Source organism: Notolabrus celidotus, chromosome 2, assembly GCF_009762535.1.
Source record: "Notolabrus celidotus isolate fNotCel1 chromosome 2, fNotCel1.pri, whole genome shotgun sequence".
NCBI lineage: Eukaryota > Metazoa > Chordata > Actinopteri > Labriformes > Labridae > Notolabrus > Notolabrus celidotus.
The window spans coordinates 22,985,941-23,005,679 of NC_048273.1; the positions used below are offsets into that span (position 1 = coordinate 22,985,941).

General features: G+C 39.8%; 1 protein-coding gene across 1 annotated transcript; it reads right to left on the reverse strand.

The window, feature by feature from the left end:
- Positions 1-5,145: 5,145 nt before the first annotated feature.
- Positions 5,146-18,617, reverse strand: rab3b (RAB3B, member RAS oncogene family). Its single transcript, XM_034702009.1, has 5 exons — positions 18,535-18,617; positions 11,511-11,735; positions 7,737-7,855; positions 7,536-7,660; positions 5,146-5,660 (listed from the first exon to the last, which is right to left on the reverse strand). Exons 2-5 carry the CDS (start codon positions 11,733-11,735, stop codon positions 5,476-5,478), a joined length of 654 nt encoding a protein of 217 aa, XP_034557900.1. The 5' UTR covers positions 18,535-18,617; the 3' UTR covers positions 5,146-5,475.
- Between the last annotated feature and the right edge of the window lie 1,122 nt (positions 18,618-19,739).

Below are 19,739 nucleotides of genomic sequence, written 5' to 3' on the forward strand. Positions count from 1 at the left end.
GCCGTGTTAGAAAAAAAATCCCCCTCCTCACAGTGTGACCCAAATCGTAAATGAGCTATCCAGACTACACTCGTCTTTTGTACCTGGCTGTAAACATGTTTATTTCTGCTGTAAAGTTCGTCCTTTTTGAATTGGTGTGTCTGTGGTTTCCAGTACTTCCGGAGCCAGCCAGGAGTACTTCGCTCTAAAAAGGGAGGGAACCACTCAGCTGGTATCAGCTCACAGTACAAAGCCAGCATCCCTGATGGTATAGGGATGCATAAGTACCCATGGCATGGGTAGCTTACACATCTGGGAAGTCTCCATTAATGCTGATCATATGTTCAGGTTTTGGAGCAACATATATGTTATGATTAAAGATTGTTTAGTTGGTTATTGGGGGGTTAGGAGTGGTTAGATCTTGGTTTTGCAACAGCTGGGTTTGTTCTCTTAGCTTGGTTTATGGATTCAGTGTTTACTGCTTAGTTAAGTAACAAATCAAATTTCAGCAACTCCAATCACATCTTTTCCCATCAGCAACATAAACGCTGACATTTCTTAGTCCATAACATCCTCTAGTGGAGTGCCTGTTTTATCTGTTTCTGGTGAGTCTCAGTATCACTGTAAAGAGTAAGTGGCACAGAGGCTTCACTCTGTCAAGTTCTGCTGCAGCCTCAAGCCGATCCTCGATGAACTGCAGTTTTTAACACTTCCAGATTGGACTCATATTTTTAGACCAGAAGTTGCCACTTGTTCTGGACATGACACCATTTGAGTTGAATTGAGGGGAAGTGGAAAAATGTCCTGTGGTCTGATGAGTCAAATCTGACATTCTTTTTGGAAATCATGGATGCTGTGTACTTCGCTCTAAAGAGGGAGGGAACCACTCAGCTGGTATCAGCTCACAGTACAAAGCCAGCATCCCTGATGGTATAGGGATGCATAAGTGCCCATGTTATGGGTAGCTTACACATCTGGGAAGGCTCCATTAATGCTGATCATATGTTCAGTTTTTGGAGCAACATATATGTTAGTGGACTAAAACATCATCAAAAACTCTGTCACTCTTTATGATTAAAGATTGTTATTTTTATTATACTAAATTGCATCTATAATATACAAACATTCACAATATTTTGTACAATCACTTTGTGCTTCTCCGCCAAACAGGAGTGAACTTTAAGACGACAAGTTTACATAAACTCTCTATTGAATTTGTCCATGGTATACACAGCATAAAAATAAATTCATACTCAACACCATTATAATTTCTAACTCTATCATTTACAAATTCACTTAAAAAATAATCATATGAAGACAATGTCAATATTATTGTACGGTTTTATCAATCTGAAGACACAGGGTAGGGAGTTACACACAAAAACGTGCGCTGTTGTAGCTATGTAACAATTTGGCAGGATCTTTTTTATGTTCTATCATTGTAATATATAATAAATGCACTTTTTTTTTCTCCTTGTCTTCCTTTTTCTTGAAGTCTTTCATGTACACACACACACACGTACTGTATCTCAGCTGACATGACATTATCAAAATATCACACTTCCGTCAAAGATACTGTACACAAACACAAAAACCCTCACAACTGAACACTCTATAAATATTGTGGTAATCGTATGCAACAAGAGAATTCACACACACACTCACACATACACACGTTCATGTAGGAAACACCGCTAACATGACAGCTATTTGACTACTACTGCTAAAGGGGGAAGGAGAAACATGTACACCTCACTCAGCAGCTCTGCTCACAGGTGTGTGTGAGAATAAAACAGCCTCAGTATGATGTTGGGTTTAAGCTTTAAACCACCATGAAGCAGGACTGCAGCACTCAGCGGGGAGCCAGGGTCGAGTCTCTGGCAGTTTAGTTGGTTATTGGGGGGTTAGGAGTGGTTAGATCTGGGTTTTGCAACAGCTGGGTTTGTTCTCTTAGCTTGGTTTATGGATTCAGTTGTTTACTGCTTGACAACCATGAAAGTTAAGTGACAAATCATATTTCAGCAACTCAAATCACATCCTTTCCCATCAGCAACATAAATGCTGACATTTCTTAGTCCATAACATCCTCTAGTGGAGTGCCTGTTTTATCTGTTTCTGGTGAGTCTCAGTATCACTGTAAAGAGTAAGTGGCACAGAGGCTTTACTCTGGCTTACTTCAACAAAAATAAGACACCATTTTTCTTCTGGTTCAGGTGTGGTCGACACTTATTAAGCATATTGAAATAGAAACATTATGTAACAAAATGGCCTCTCATCCATTTCTGGCGAGTCTCTGTTTCACTGTAAATAGTAAGGCTTCACTCTGGCTTACTTCAGAGTGAAGTTCTTGTGATTTTCTTGTAATCAACGGGTCTTAAGTTTGCTGAAATAACATTATGAGGCAGATTAGTCAAAAGTCAAAAAGTCAAGCTTTGACAGGTCTGTCCTCGAGAAGGAAAGAAAACTACTTTTCAAATGTTTGTGCAAGAACAACATCTTAAACTGGTCATTCCAATATTTTATGAGGTACTAAAGATTCAAAAGGCACAACTATTTCTGAGATTTTTGTGCTTTTCTTTCATATTGAAACTGGTATTAATCTTAGTAGCTGTTGATCGTTGGGTCTAAACCTGTATGGAAACTTGGGTTGAACATCAGTTCAGATGTTGCATTAAAGTTTGTTATAATGGACTCAACCCACTCTTGTTAAGCTGAGTGATTTCTGCTGCAGCCCTGCTGGGAAGTTGTGCATTGGTGGTGTAGCCCTAAGGTCTCCTTTCAACCATATACAGAACTAAATAAGGCCAGTAACTACTGGGATGTAGGCAGACAGTATTTAGGTGGATTCACTACTACAGTCTAGTTAAGAAGCAACCTATCTGATGTTATCGGTGGACAACTTGATCTGTAAACTTGTGGACACGAGCAGCTGTGATGTTGTAAGTTTCTGTAGAGCTACACATTGAGAGGAGAGGCAGTGTTGTGCTTAACTGTGGACTCTGCTTCCAGCTCCCTTGGCAGCACACTCCGAATAAAAATACAATTTGGTGTATTTTTAAGTTTACACAGCCAATAAAAATACTTTGCACATGCATGTCAACAAGTGGAAAGGAGAGGAATTAGCCTATTTCAAATTGTAGATAAACTTTGCACACTGTCTAACTTGGAAAAATGCATTTTTTGGCACAACATCTCAGTTCTAAGCCTTCATCAGGGAAACAGCATTTGCCCGATTTGCACAGGGAAGGTCTAGAAGCAAAATGTTTTTGCAAATTCGACAGTGTGCAGGAGATAACTTACAATTTTTAATGTTTGTGCAACCAAAATGAAGTGTTGCCATCTGTTTGGATTAGGGTAGTCCATACAGGTTAGCCAGATGTATGCTTTACAATTTGCTGACAGCCACTGTCAAGCTTCCGTGTCTTCTTACTTGCAATTACAACAATGTGATAAAATTATAGTCTGTTTTTTCAGCCTTCATTCCATTGGTTGCGTGTTCATGGATAAACGGTCATGCATTTTCATCTGTATGGAAGGAAAACACATGCGTCTTAAAACACTTGCACCAGTGTTTACCAGTAAAGCTTACAAAACAGAAACTTCCTGACCCTGTTTACACTCAGTTTGAAAATGATTTTGGTTTGTTCAGGCCTGCTTAGAAAATGTTTAGGGACTGATAAACATGAACTGCGGCTTCCATAAAGATTGTTCTGTTACCAAAACAACCACAAAGTCCTACATTCATGGCATATCCTCTAGCAAACTTGTCTGGGCTGTATAATGTCACATCAGTCTGTACACTTTTAACGTTTTGTGGTTGGGGTGCTGGTTTAGCTCAGTTGATAGAGCAGGCACCCCATGTAAAGAGGCTATAATCCTTGTTACATTGGTTGTGGGATCAGCTCTCTGTCATGTCATGATTTGGTTCATGGCTGCTCCCACTCTCTCCCCATGTTTCCCGTCTCTCTCTCAAGCTGTCCCATTGAACAAAGTCTGATAAAAGCCTATCAAAAATTCTACAGGATTGGTGGTGACATCTTTGTGCTTAGTTTAAGGGATTGGATCTCAAACCTTCTTTTTATATTTATACCCAGATATTTCCACTTATGATTTGACTGCTCAGACACATTTTAAATGAAAGTCTGCACAGGGGTCCTTGATACATTAGCCAGTCTCGATATTTTCCTTTTTTTCAATCACCACTCAACAAATCCTCATAAAGAAAATTATCTTTTTGGATTTCAATCTCTGGATTTTATCTCTGTGTGTTTGAGTCTTGGGTTTGTATTCTTTTTCTCAATGTCTATACTTTTGATGTTTGGTATCACCATAATTGATCTGTTTTTTGTTCGGTCATCCTGTTGGCTTTTTTGATTTGTCACCCACTGCACCATTATCTGTTTAGAAACACTTATTTAACTGTATCTTTTCGGTAGCATCATTCTAAGTCGAAAGCCTAAAGCGCACAACTGCCTCATTGACGGTTAGATTCATAGCTTTAAGAAGCTTTAGAGAAAGGTTTTGCAGTTATGAAACAATGATACAAAAAAAAACGCTAAACGTTAATTTAGAAACTCACTTTTCTTTCTTAAGCTTGCCTAACTAGCTGTCAGCAAAATAACAATCTCAGATAATCTCTGTCACTGTCTTCTGCTAGCATTTTAGAAGGTGTTTTGATGGTAACTGTGTTGAGAGTCCTTAGTGTCACTTAGCTGTTCTCATTTTTGGTGCAACCAGGCTTTTGCTTAGCTTCCTCGCATTAGAACTGAAACAAATGGGTGAACCAGAAAATCAATAAAATGGTAAACCTTGCTGAGGTATATTTTTCGAGAGTTCACTGCCAACCTCACTTTGCCAAACATAAAATAAGCTAAATTAACATATTAGCTTTGTTTAACGCTCCTCTTTAGTTTTTTTTTTTGTTATACAAAAACATATTTTAAATGAAACTGTTAATCTTTGAAAAAATGTCTGATAGAAAGCAAGCTAGCTATACAAGATAATCTCTGTAACTACTTCTGCCAGTATTTTTTTCACTAGCTTGCATGTAAGCAATTCATTTGAGGGTACCAATTGCTCATCAAAAGCCCCTATGTTCATAATTTGCTAGAACACGTGTTACCTTTCTGTTCTCTTTTTAGGGTTGACCAGGCTCTCATTAACTTCCTGGATCTTGCAAGAACGTCGAAAAGCAGGCAGACAGCAATATTCTCAATAACTCTACAGCTTTTCAAACATGCCAAATGAAATTTTGCTCGGAGTACACTGCCACCATTACTCCTCCACAACGTAAGGGTAACTCGGATACTAAGAGACGGAAAGGGTATGAAACTGTAAAATCGCAGCAGGTGCAGTGATTACTGACTGCTCACAAACATGGACTGAAGCAGAGAGGGTGTGTTCAGGAATGTTACAATAATTAATCTGTTTTTCTTTTTCTCGGGAGCTCTCGGGAGCAGACGAGTCGACAGCAGCAGGACAAACGGCAACAGACGATCAGCAGCACTTCTGAGGTAGCTGGGTGGGCTTGTCGGTCAGTTTGGTGGTCTTGGTCCCAGGAGCTGCTGGCGCCTCCACGTCCACACGCTCTGACATCTTCACACAGATGATGTCCACCAGGCGCTCGAAAACCTGCCGCACGTTGATGTTCTCCTTGGCACTCGCCTCATAGTACTCAAAGCCTGCAAGGGGAAACAGAAGGCTTAGTGTACAGTGATGTGAGTACAGTTACCCCTCCAGAGTCTGGTTTTAGAGCTGGGCCCCTAACAACAGTCTATTATTCATAGCAACGGTCTGCTATATAGAAATAACAGACTTGAGAATGCTGCAAACGACAAATCGAAAGCGATAATCCAACATAGATTCAACAAAGGGTTCATCAGATGAATAATATGAATTGAAGAGAAGACACTCAGATTTCTCTTTATTTGTATAAGGTGTGGTTTAATTTGTTTAAGCATCTTGAGATGTGTTTGCTGAATTCACACTCTTCATCCCACTTCACAAATAATTGTAACCTGGCAGCCAAGACAATGTTTGAATTTGGTTGAAAAGTACTTCAGCTACTTATTTTTTGTGGCAAAAATGTAATGTTATCCCTTGTCAACTTTTAAATTCCAATTAGCTGTTAACATACACTATTAAAATGTCCATGCTTAAGCACACTACATGTAACATTAAGATTAAATTTGTTGCCCTGGTAAGTAACGTCAACTTAAACCTTCTGCAGGAGATAACTCGTATTAAATGGGGCCTGCAGCATCTACATTTCGAAGAAAGAGCTCCTGTAGGAGAGCTAAACCTGTATGGTGAATTCTTTATTCAAACGCTTCTGCAGCCATCAGCCCAGAGCAACAGGCAATACAAGGATAGTACCTCTGTATCACTCTGCACACACACCTCGGGTTAGAGTCATGTGTCTATCGGAGTTTAACTGGTTCACACAAGTTCAGCTGATTTCACACAGTAATGATCATACACTGCTGTAGCCTCTCTGTGCATCTCTCTAATGTACAGCAGGGGGCGATTGCACCGGCTGCAAAATAGTCTGGTTTTATAGCAGTCTGTGAGAAAATGTTCCTCCTTCTCATCTGTTTTATTCCCTGAGTTTCACGTCCTAATGTGGTAACTTCTTCCTCCAAAGTTGATGTCAGCTAAAATGCTAAACTCACAGTCCAAACAAACTTAAAGTTGGTATCGCAATTGTTATAGCCACCATTTATATATACATCTGACTATTTTAGTTAGAGACTTGATTGCGTTTACAGTGGTTTTAAGAAGATTTCCAGGTACACAGTCAAAAAACCCTTCAGCTGTCGCCTTATGAGAATTCATGCCTCCTGGAGTGATGCAAACTTTTCAGGCATTCCAATGATACCAAGAGCAGCAACTTCAAAACAAGACTCTTATCCATGTGCTGCATCATTTACAGTCAAATTATTGGTCTGAGAAGTGATCATTACATCATTACATCCCCCAGAGGACCGCCCATTCATCTTTGTGGTGAGTCTCAGTTTCATTCTAAACAGTAAGTTCGACAGAGGCTTCACTCTGGCTTACTTTCAGTGGTATGAACCTGGATAACCCTGGGTCTTAAGTTTGCTGAAATAAAACCATCATAATGCAGATTAGTCAAAAGTCAAAAGTCAAACTTTGTCATGTCTGTCCTCAAGAGGAGAAGAAAACTTTTCTCATGTTTGTTTGTTAAATGATGGTGGGATCCGTCATTTCTGATGTATTCCAGGAAGTCAGGATATCTAAACGCTGATTGTCTTTTAGTGACACAGCATCAAGCAGATTTGTGTCCCAATGTAAATGTTTGATCTAGCAAAGATTGTTAGCTGCTCTTCATGGAGAGAAATAAAACCTTTTCAGATTTCCGGGATGTCATTACACTGGACTGTGTTCCTCCCGCTTTTGCTCTCCATACAGACTGTTTTTTTCTGCAGACACCAAAGCCTGCTGATACCTGATTGGTAAATATTTCTCAGATTACAACTGTACTACAAATGGAAAGTTAAAGAGTATTTAGTTACTCTCTTGTAGCATCGCCTCACCTAATTGGTCAGCGAGGTGTTTCCCTTTCTCTGGAGGTACAACTCTCTCCTCGTCCATGTCACATTTGTTGCCCACCATGATCACCTGGGCGTTGTCCCATGAGTACGTCTTTATCTGAGTGGCCCTGTAAGCACATTTTAAAATGTTTTTTTTTCCAGACAAACAGAGGAACAAAAGTTAACTTGTACTACTGAACTTACCAGTCTTGGACGGCATTGAAGGACTCCTCGTTGGTGATGTCATACATGAGGATGAAGCCCATGGCACCACGGTAGTAGGCCGTGGTGATGGTGCGGTAACGCTCCTGCCCTGCCGTGTCCTGGAAATACAAACAAATAGCCAATCCCAAATGGGACATATACAGTAATTATCACTTGGGATGATCCCAGCTTCTGAGCTGGAACATTATCTGTTCTGCTCTGGTACTCAAACCAGACTGTGCAGCTGCTACCACTGAAGCACATACACTGATAAGAGTGTATTTCAGAGCAGCCTTTATCAGTCTGAAAGCCTCATGTCTTTAATTAGAAGCTGCATTTATGTATGAACTCATGAAATGAAGAAGATATAAATCTTATAAACAGAAGCAACAAAAGATACAAATCCTGTTCTAAAACACACACACACACACACACACACACACACACGCACGCACGCACGCACACACACACACACACACACACACACACACCTGTTCTCACCTCACAATCACACACTTGATGTGATGAGCTTCACAGCAGCTCATCAACACTCTATCACCTCTCACCAGATCCTTGTTCATCATCACACTTCTTTTAGTTCAACGCTTGAGCAGTGATTGTTTGCATCCTGTACACATGGTGCAACACCATCACCATGTTTACAGCTGCAGATTGACACAGCTGAATCTGCTGAAATATAAAGCCTATGGTAGGGATATAATGAAATAAGATTAACCGATATGAAGAAACCATTAAAGTAGTGCAGGCTTGATTTTCAGTTTTATATTCAGTCATGATAAAAGACAGCTTTGCCAATAAAAGAGATAAAACAGCAATTAAAAGATGGCACTGTGATCAATATGAGCATATTTCTTTCCCTTTCCCAGAAAGCCCAGAGTAACAGGTTGAGGGTTGCAGTCATCAGGGTCAATGTTAAATCGTAACACTGATGTCTGCCCTTTCAATACTTCAACATCATATTGTTCGCTAGCTTAGGTGATGAAAAATAGACAGCAACAAAAACATTAGAGCTTGCAGAGCCATCTATAAGATAATCATTTTGCTTGACGTTTCCTCTTTCCTATTGAATCTGTGATTTTAGTAGCCATGCAGACACAGCGACTGAGACCACGTCCATCTTTTACACAGACTATGGCCCAAGCTCAGAATATCAACATGTGGCTATAATTACAGACTGTAGCACGAGGTGTTTTGAAGAATTACATACATGCAATTTTTATCACTTTACAGTTTTGTTTACCAGTTATCAATTTTAAGAGCATATATCATATATTGGAATATATAAGAAGATTAAAAATACGATTATTAGGTTTGAAACTGTTAATAACATTACATCCAAAGAGTCTTGGTATGTAGAGCAGAGACAAAATTATTAGGATTTTTACCACATTAAAAATGAAAGATCATTTTAATAATCATGTGCATGCTTTTTCATTCTTGGTTCTGTTCACTTGAAAAGAGGAGGCTTACGCAATCTGTGGAGAAATGTGCAGGAAATCATGTGATTGCATGTGCACTAAGTGACGTGAAAAATAAAGCTTAATAGGTTTGGATTTTGAGAGCTTATCAGTGCTCAACACCTTGTCAGAGTGAACATCTCACTCTACTCTCACAGGGACCAAACAGCCAGACTTGTTTTAGCCTCTAAGAGTCTTAACCATCTTATCTGAAGCACTGATCGATCTGCAGCTGCCGGTTTAGAACGCTGCTCAACTGCAACGCATCCGCTGAGCTTCAAAGTGACTTTCACAACCGTAAACATCAGCTCATACATAGTTCAGCTTCCATCCTCCACCATTTCATCCTCTTCATACCACAACAGCCGGTCTGGAAGCAGCTAAATTTAGATCTTTTGTGCATCACTTCCTCATTCAACAATCTCTGGGTTTCCTTTTCTTCTGAGTGCTCATTCAAATTAACTTAATTGAGATTTGATGTGTAGCGGGATTTTGTGTGCATGTGCAGCAGCAGCAGCAGCAGCAGCATTAATCATCGTGGCGGGATAAGCAGAGCCTCAGGCAGTGAATGATTCCTCAGTTTAGTCGAATGAAGGAGAAAAATGTGTGTTTGATTTCTGCAGAGAGAGACATCACTCCACTTCGGCAACAAGGCCATTAAAGCATGCCTCAGCCTCCTTTTTTTAAGTGTCAGTTTTCCTCCACATGTTGAACCTGCTGCAGAGATTTGCTCTCAAAAAATATCAATGAGGTCCAACCAACGACTTTCTATAAAGTAGACACATATCCACCTCCCTTACCCTATCCAACTAACAAAAAGCTGAATTATGTCCATGAAGGGTGCTGACACTTTGATAAGATCCCTCAAGTGTGTCCAGTTTGAAGCAGACACTAACAGTTATGGAAAGTTCAGTGACTCTTGTGTAAGTGCTTGTTACATTTCCTCTAACCGTTCCTCCTCTACATTGATGATCCAGTGCACACGTCAACAGAGCTGTCAATCATGGTGTGACATCCCCTCTTTTTTCCATTAAATAACTACTTCAAACTAAACGTCTCACGTTACAAAATAATAGGAACATAACACATACAACAATAACACTGACAAGGGAGGAGCTGGACAGAAAATTCTACCCCAGTGGTTTTACAAAGTAGCTGAGTCATGTTTGACTGCAAGAGATGTTCCATATTCAGTTCAGAGAGTGTGGACTTGGTGAATGAATCTACAAGTGTGTGGGGAGCTGCGTTAGCCAAACCGTTGCTCTCCAGATACTATAAAAACTAAACTGTTACATCTGTCAGTGTTTCTCACCACATGTAGACTTGGGTTTTTAACATCTGTTAAGACTTGAATAATTGTATAGAAATCATGTTTGACAAGAATTAATATAGCATGTATTTTCATTTTATAGTTGGACCCATGTCCCATCTGTTTAAATTTTACAATTAATATTGATTTCGGCAAACACAGACACTGCTTGCAATGTTTATGTTAGCTTATGTATGTGTTTTTTCTATTTTAAAACATCACTGTGCTGTTTAAATCAATCTGCTCTGATTAGCTCTACTCAAAGCACAACCCCCTCTTCACGCTCACTCACTCTTTCACTGACACAAACACACACATACCCACATTCACATGCACACACACACACACACACACACACACACACACACACACACACACACACACACACACACACACACACACACACACACACACACACACACGCGCACACACGCACACACACCTGCCCCCCCCTGCAGACTGCACTGGGTCTCAACCTCTTCGCCCCAAGAGGTCTCTTTAATTGCCACTGAAGACAGCACTGTTAGTGTGTGTGTATGTGTATGTGTGTGTGCATGTGAATGTGGGTATGTGTGTGTTTGTGTCAGTAAGAGAGTGAGTGAGCGTGAAGAGCTGCTGCCATGGCAACACCATCACCATGGATGATACAAGCTGTAGCCCAGAAGTCTGCGTGTGTGTGTGTGTGAGATTGTGTGTGTGTTTTCCTTATCCCAGCCTGTTGTAGACTGAGAGCAGAACATCATGTTACCCTGCAGCACACTGGTGTGAGACTGTGTGTTACAGTACACTAATGTTACTGTGTGTTGTATGATGTAACATAGTGTTACAGATTATTATATTGTCACAGACAGGCAGTAACCTTGTATTGATAAAGCAGCGGTTTTGCATGATGCACACTAGATGGTGAGCAATAAATTAAGATTTGTGGCTCTCCTCCATCAGTGACAGGTGTACCTACAAGTCAAACATCTATGAATCCATCCTCACCCAAATCTGCAGTTTGATCCTCTTGTCGTTGCGATACACTGTCTTCACCTTGAAGTCGATTCCCACCGTGCTGACGAAGGAGTTACTGAAGGAGTCGTCTGCATAGCGGAACAGGAAGGACGTTTTCCCCACACTGCTGTTCCCAATGATCAGCAGCTTGAACATGTAGTCAAAGTTCTGGTCCGAGCCATCCCGCTGGCCGAAACGCTGGTCTGCCTTCGCCATCTGGAGGATAGATTAGAGAGAAACACACAATCAGAATCAGACACTTCATAGACAAAGGGAGATGCTTTCAAGCACGCAAGTGTAAAGACATGAACATATCTTTCTCAATTTTTACTTTCTAGGTTTACTTTTCAAATATTGAAAGTTTGACATGAGTTGCTAAAATTTTTGTCAACAGTATACAGCTGCCAACTTTTAAAAGAGCATCCTAGTGTTCACTGTTAAGTGTAATCCCAGTCCAAACAAGTAAATTATGACGACATAATGACGCAACTGCTACCCACGACTGTGAAACCTCTTCTTGACAAGACTTCAAATGTGCCCAAAACAAATACCATGTAGTCTCCCAACACCATTAAACATATATTTTATACATAATCAGTGTGTCAGCTTGATTCCCTTTTAGAGCCAGGTAAGCCTGCAGGCAGGTGATATTAAAATTCACAAGGCAGGTTTCAGCGTTTCTATTCAAACAGATCAGGCTCAAGCCAGCATTTTCTCCTTCCACCGTGCCTCTAAATTCAGACAACACACACAGATAGCTCTTTGAGTTATGTTGGTGCATTGATTGATGTTACATCCACTTAAACCCCTCTGCACAGCAGAAATGATCAGGGATCGACATTTCAAACCAACAGTGATGTGTGTACATTTACACATGAGGCAAAGCAGCATAACTTTATGAATTATTTAAAACTTGGGACCTGCAATCAATATCAGAGAGGATCAAATGATTAGTTGTGTATGAGCTTGTGTATGTTAGTGTTTGTTTCTGCATGTATTTGAGAAAGTGCACATCAAATATAGAGCAGATGATAGAAAGCTGTGAAGGGCTGAGGTGAAGCAGGAGGAAAACAATCCAGCATAATCCCATCGTTGGTAATCTTTTTCTCTATACACAGATATCTGCGTGAAGAGCAGCTAACAATCTGTTCTAGATCAAACATTTACACTGAGAAACAAATCTGCTTGATGCTGTCACGAAAGACATTCAGCGTTTAGATTTTCCTGACTTTCTGGAATGCATCAGAGATGATTGATTGATTTAGCATTTATTTTGTAGACATATCTGGAGAGGAGAATTTCACTTCACTTTTAATCTGAACATACTGTCCCTTCTTAAGTTGTAAATTGGACTTTAAACAGTGCAGTGCATAGAAAAGGAAGTCTTGCTTCTAAGTCGTTTATTACTAAACACTGACTACCCCATAATGTATGAAAGTTCACAGTCACATCTAAAGGCCTATATTGCCATTGGGTTGATTACCTTAAACTGAAATGCTTTTAATGATGTCTAACAGGTTTCTACCTTTTATAAAATCCTCAGACCTCTTGCACGGATAAAACTATTTCAAAACTTCACAAAGCTCCTCTTCTTTTTTCCTTGAAAGGTGACATTTTAGAAGATATTCTGGGCCACAGCTGAATGTGATTCAGCACAAAGAGCAGTCAAAACCAACACAAACAAGAGTGTTGAACAAAGAAAAGTGAGCAAACAAACATTTCCTGTTAGACTTCACCTGTCGAGTCAAATGAAGTCAAACAGAAGCTGAAGCTGCCTCTGTGGACAACCTCACAGACAGGTGGCTGAATGAGCGCGAGCAGCAGATGAGTCAGAGCTGGAGATCCTGCTGGGTTCAATGTAGCATGGATGGCTGTGTCAGTGGAGACTCATCCTCTCTGTCAGCTACCGGGGGAGGAAGAAACGACTCCAAAATGCATCTGAAATGATAACTCTGGCTGTGGGGAAGGCTAAACTGACATTTCTCATCCCTGGTCTTTCATGAGACACACCATGTGATTTATTTTGGACCATCTGGTGGAAACAAACTGAGTCTCTGCTTGTTGTCAGGAGTGATTCTGAGACTTTTCTACTGATAGGATACAGCCTGTTTCTGCACTCTAATGAATAAAGGCTGCTGCAGATCTGTCAATCTACTGCTCCTGCTTTCTATTCAAGACTTGTCATGTCTCCTATTGTTCCTGGGAGAGAGACATTTTGTCCTTAGCTTTACAATGCTCCTTTTTTGTTGTTGACAGATTCACAAAAAAAATGTGAAAATGGAGCATACTCATAAGAAAGTTACTCTCTCTCTCTCTTTCTCTCTCTCTCTCTCTCTCTCTCTCTCTGAATTCTTGTTATGAGATGTATGTTTAAACCCATGCTCTTTCTTTGCATATTTAACTTTTAAAATGTATGATGACTCTAATAGACAACAAGTTTTGCGATTGCAAATTGTTCTTATATCAAGCACTCAGGAGACAGTTGTTAATGGCTTCAACATCATCCTCTGATCAATTATGTCCACAAAAAGTTATTATTTATGTCCCTGACAGGCTCAGGTTGTTATTCTTAGCGTCTGACAAATTACAAAAAGGATCCCTATAGAGAGAAAGTTTTTTCAGGGTTGGAGATTCTTAATCCAACCAGAAACATCTGTCATATTGTTGTATTTTATAAACACCACACTCCATTGATAATAATGGTAACCTCAAAGAACAAACGGCTGCTGGTCTACAGCTGTCTCTGTTGTTCAGTCTGTCATATTCTTGTGTTTAAGTGTATTCAGTGGTTAGTTCAGATCCAATGGAATATTTGTGTAACATAGAAATAGTGCAGGATCAATATATCTTTGGAATAGGGATGCATGTGTTTGGTTGACTACATGTCATCCCCCTCGCTACTCAGCACCAGACTTACTAGTTGGTTAAACAAATTATTATGAATCTTATTACTGTAGGCCTTAAACGCTGGGCATATGTTGTGACAAAACTATAACGCAGCCACTTACCACAGGCCGAGGCTGTAGCTCTACTGCCATAATGCTATAAAGCTCTGTATGACCTGGATGTAAACAAGCACAGATGCCAAGTATCATCTAGTGGCGTGTTGTGGTTTGTCTGTATGTTGAGCTAGCAAATGTAGATAAAGTTGTATGTAGGCTGTGTCTGGTTAAAGGGACATATAACCAGTCAACCAGAGCAATGAGTAACCAGCACAGGAATATTGATGTTAACCTGCATGGAGGACTGAAGGGCCTCCGACCTTTAGACAGGTCGGTTCGTCAGACTTTAGATTTATATTTTGATGACTTTGAAAATAGTCGACTCCAAACATCTCTACTTCAGACACTGATACAGGCCATCATTATTCAACAGGTAGCAACACCTATAGTTAAAATCAAATATGTCTGAACTATACTTTAGCCATGTTACACATGGTGTAAATATGATATGATGACAAGATATCTGGTAATATGACTGAAACACGGGTGGACTGTTCAGCTTTTTACACCGAGAATAAGATTGTGTGGTATAATTTGATGACCTGAGCCAGGCCATACATTCATTTCATATCAAATATATTAAGGATCAGTTATAATGGTTATGATAATGATTCGAATTATAACTTCATGTAAATAGCACCTTTAAAAACAAGGGTTCACTGAGTGCTTTGACATACAACGGAAAGCAAAAGAACCCAAAAACAAAATAAAAAAATGAAATGATCTAAACAGCATAAGAATTTCAGCAAAGATGAACCCAAGAAACACAAGAACATGAACTCAGACCAAGAGGACCGAAGATGAACGATGATGTCAGCAAGTGAAAAGATAAAACAATGTAAAGATAGGATATTATGCACATGAAAACCCTCTACTCATCTACTGTCTCTTTAAGGGCCAACCTAGCACTCTGGAAGCCTCCTCCACTGTAAATTATGATATATGACCATTTGCTTTGGACCCCAACAAAAAACAGAGCAGGATGTTCCTGTTTGTTAAGTGTTATGTTTATTATGCTCTTTAAGGAGATTCACCAATTGGTGATGTCATGATTTTAGCAATTTTGCACAAATCTCATGTGACATTTTGAACAAGCTGTTCAGAGTAGCCTGCTGTCTCATCCTGGGATTACTCCAATACACGTTCACTTCAAAGTTTAAAATTCTGCCTGTGTTTAGACTGTCTTTTAGTTTTTAAAAGATGAAATATCACCTATTTAAAAGAGGATCAAAGCAACAGAATAAGATCAAAGCATTTTTAAAGTTAGAAACCGTAAAAAGAAATAAAAGCAACAGAATTAGATCAAAGCGATAAACTGAAATTCAAAATTAGATCAAAGCAATTAAAATATAGAAACAATAATGAGAGATCTCTGATCTATTTCTAATCCAATATTTGAAATCAGTAACCAGGAGGAAAGATAGCCTAATTATTTAACTAAAAAGGCAACCATAGATGAAGCATATCCCACCAATAACACTGAATAAGCACAGGGTCAATACAAGAACTCAAAATATAAAGAGAGAACATTTTATCTGCAGTTTAATATATAAGAGGAGACACCCTGTGAGATTATATCACTATTACTGCTTCAATACGAACACACTCACAGCCTCCTGCAGGCTCACTATTTGAACACCAAAATCCAATAGGGAGATGAATTAACGGATACACTATAACAGATTATGAAGCAAACAGAGGCTCGACCCCCCACAGAGACACACGGACGCTGCAGTTCACACATAATAAAAGAAAGTGTATTTTATGATTCAGATATATGAAGCACAGAGGGGTCCAAGCATTCAGTGTATGATATGATGAAGGCGGGGCTGACGCCTGATGACCAATAATTACGGTAATAGATTGAGATCAGTGTAAAGCAGCATGACACAGGAACACTGTAGGTGCCTGCAGGTGCAAAATTAAGGTGTGTAAGTGGGTAATTACTCTTGTTAGATGAGACAGAACATCTGTTTAAGAGGATTACAGGAGCGTTTGGGCTCCAGTGGCGCACCGGTTCAGGTGTGATCGACGCTTCTGGATGCATCCCTGTTTGTGTTTGCGTTTATTTGTGTTTGTGTGTGCGTTCATTAAACTCGGTGTTGATCAGTGCTGTGTGTCACCACCGGTCATCGGTGTGCTGTCTGTCGGTTTCTTACCTCTTCTGGGCGGATCTGATGCTCTATCTCTCTCTGCTCTGCACCTGATGGGAGACAGCTCGCTCGGTGTCTGGGCTCCACACAAAATAAAAATGAACAGTAATAATAATAAAACACAGAAATGTATCCTCAAAGACAACGGGAACGCGTCCACTATAATCCACTGGAGGGCTGCTCAGGTGAATGAGGTTCCCCAGCTGCGTCGTTTCCAGAGATCAGAGCGGAAATTCTCCTCCAGAAATGAGCTCAAACTGACTGGAAAACGTCTCTTTTCCGCGGCGCCGCACGCAGCTCCTTTACGCACGGCTTTACGCTGAAATCGTGCGTTAATTCAAGGTGGAGCGACGCGCTATGGGAATATTTGCAAACGCTGCCCGTCACCTCCTCCTCCTAAAAATAGCCACAGCCGGCTTCTGTGTGAATGAACAGCTTTTGGTATATTTATATATTTATTTATTTTATCCTCAGGCTGTTTGCTGTCAGCTCCCTTCGTCCTATCAGGCGGCAGTCTGCGGACGCGTCGCGGCAGAAGCGGCGCTTGCATGCCTTCGATGACTCATAACTGAGGAGGTGAGGCGTGTAATTGTGTCAATGGCGATAGCACACATCATCCCGAAAAAGAGGCCTAATCTGCATGTTTGTGCTGCGCTAACACGCAAATAAACACGCAAACAAACACACACAGACAGACACACTCAGGTGTTTCCTGATTTCATTTCACATTCTACACACTCACCTGAGTGGTATTTTGCTTCTTCTCCACAGCTTCATTTTGGTATTTTAATGTTTTAATGTCACAATATCATATATGTAATCAGAGGCAACTCAGCTGAGTTAATCTATGATGTTAATACTAATAAATAATTAATAAACTGTCACTGCAGGTGAAAACATGAATCTTGCTTCTGCTGAGTTCAGGTCAATAGAACACTCTTTTCTGCAGTAGAAAAACACAAAAACATGCAACATAACTCAGTAAAAATGATAACATTCTGCTATCTTTTGTTCTCTGTTTTAATTTTGTTCTCTGTTTTTCTCTTTTCTTCCGTCTTCTCTCCCGTCACAAGTGTATAAATATGTCCTTCCATGTTTTGTAGTGTTTTTACTTGTTAGTATGTCTGTATCGACTACATGTATATACACTAACTGCTGAATTAAAAAAAAAAAAAAAAAGGTAACATTAAAGTTGCGGTGCCACAATGATGATACAAACAACGAACGCTGTAATAAATAGAATAAAAATATAAACAACAAAATGCTGATCTGTGAAAGCAACCATACGTCATGGTATCAGAAGTAGGCGCACCTTTTACACACCAAATCGGTGGTAAAAACCTGTTGAAGCTTAGTTTTGGGAATCTTTATGTCTCTCTTTTGATAAACAGCAGAATCCATTCAGATTCCTGTGTGATTTGTATGCAGCTCACCTGTCGCTTGAATTTCTACAATAAAAGATTTCCTCCAATACACTTTCTCTGATTTCTAAACCTTCATATCAGCAAGAAGGTGATCTACATCGGGGGAACTCTTTTCATATTGTGTAGATAAGATTAAAACAACGGACATCATTGTTGTGATAACATTAATGATGTATGATTTTTTAATTTGTAAACAATTGGGAGATCGCTGGCTGAAACATCGGCATCTTCCTACAGAGGGCGCTGTCAGGCAACATTTCAGTCTACAACATTTGAGTAGACTGCTTCTCACCTTGAACTTCAACTTAATTGTTCATGTTACTGCCACAGTCGCGCCTCCGCTCCATGTGTGTGACTAAAAATATGTGGCAGTGTTTGTGTTTGTGTTTGTGTGTGAGTGTGAGTGTGGTTGCTATGTGATGCGTCTGGTCCTTACCAAGTGAGGCCAGACTTAAGGGAACTGATAACCGGAACATGCTGCACATAACGGGAAGGAGAGCTCGGGTCAAAGAAGCTGCTCAATTTCCCGAGAACATATCTCGGGTAAAGTGAAATACATGTTTGTTGTGTCCTTTTTATGTGTTTCTCTGTTAATATGTGGATTATTGTAGGTGTTGTGAGGAATTTTTAACTGTTGTTGCAATAGTCTCACTCTGAACCTGATGCCTCTGAAATCCCCTACAGAATAAAATTAAGATATTTTTCTATATATTGAATTCTAGTTCCTCTGCTCAGGTCAGATTTTCTGTTAAAAAAGCAAAGTGGATATTCGTCCCTCACCATGAAGTACCTGTTGAGAGCTCTGCTGGCAAAGTTTGGCAGTGAGAACTAAGTTATCAAGCAGGTGTATTTTTTTTTTCAATACACGATTTTCTTTTGACATCATGCTTTCTACACCAAGTGTCAAGTGACAACAGGATGTAGAGATAAGCTCAAACCATCACTGAGACCGTCAGTCATCAGTGAACAGGGAAATCTTCTTGAACGGGGTCATCATGTGGATGAGGAAATTTGATAGCCTAAAAGAATATTTCACTCTGCTGGACTTTATGTTAATCTGTACCTGAGAGCAGAAGCTCAAATTCACATAAAAGCGGACGTGTTGAGGACATCATAAGATGTCTCAAACCTTTAGTGATCTCTTACTGAAGGTCTTCTGAAAAACAATGCACATGTCTTTGACTGTACTGACATTTAATTTTCAAAGGACTCCACATACCACTTGATAACCATGGCTGTCATCTCTTACGAATGTGTTTCCCTGGATGGGAACTACTGCTCTTTAAATCTGGGCCCCATCATTAAAATACTTTGGATATTTAAGAATCTGTTTGACTATTTACATTTAAATCTCCGGATTTCTCCAGTGGGAGAGATTTTCCTCTACATCATGCCAAGTTATTCAGAAATTAGCGTTATTGATTTAGTACACTTAAACCAATTCATTATCTACAATATGGATGAACATATTTATAAAACATCAGCTGAATTAAAACATCTGGTTGTGCACATGCCCCTTTGATTACTTTTTCAGAGGTGATGGAATGAAATAAGAGGGGTTTTTATGCACTGTCATCCATTTCCACCATCTGTTGGCTCGCCGCCCGCACGTCTTGAGAATCATTTGCCAAAAATAGTATT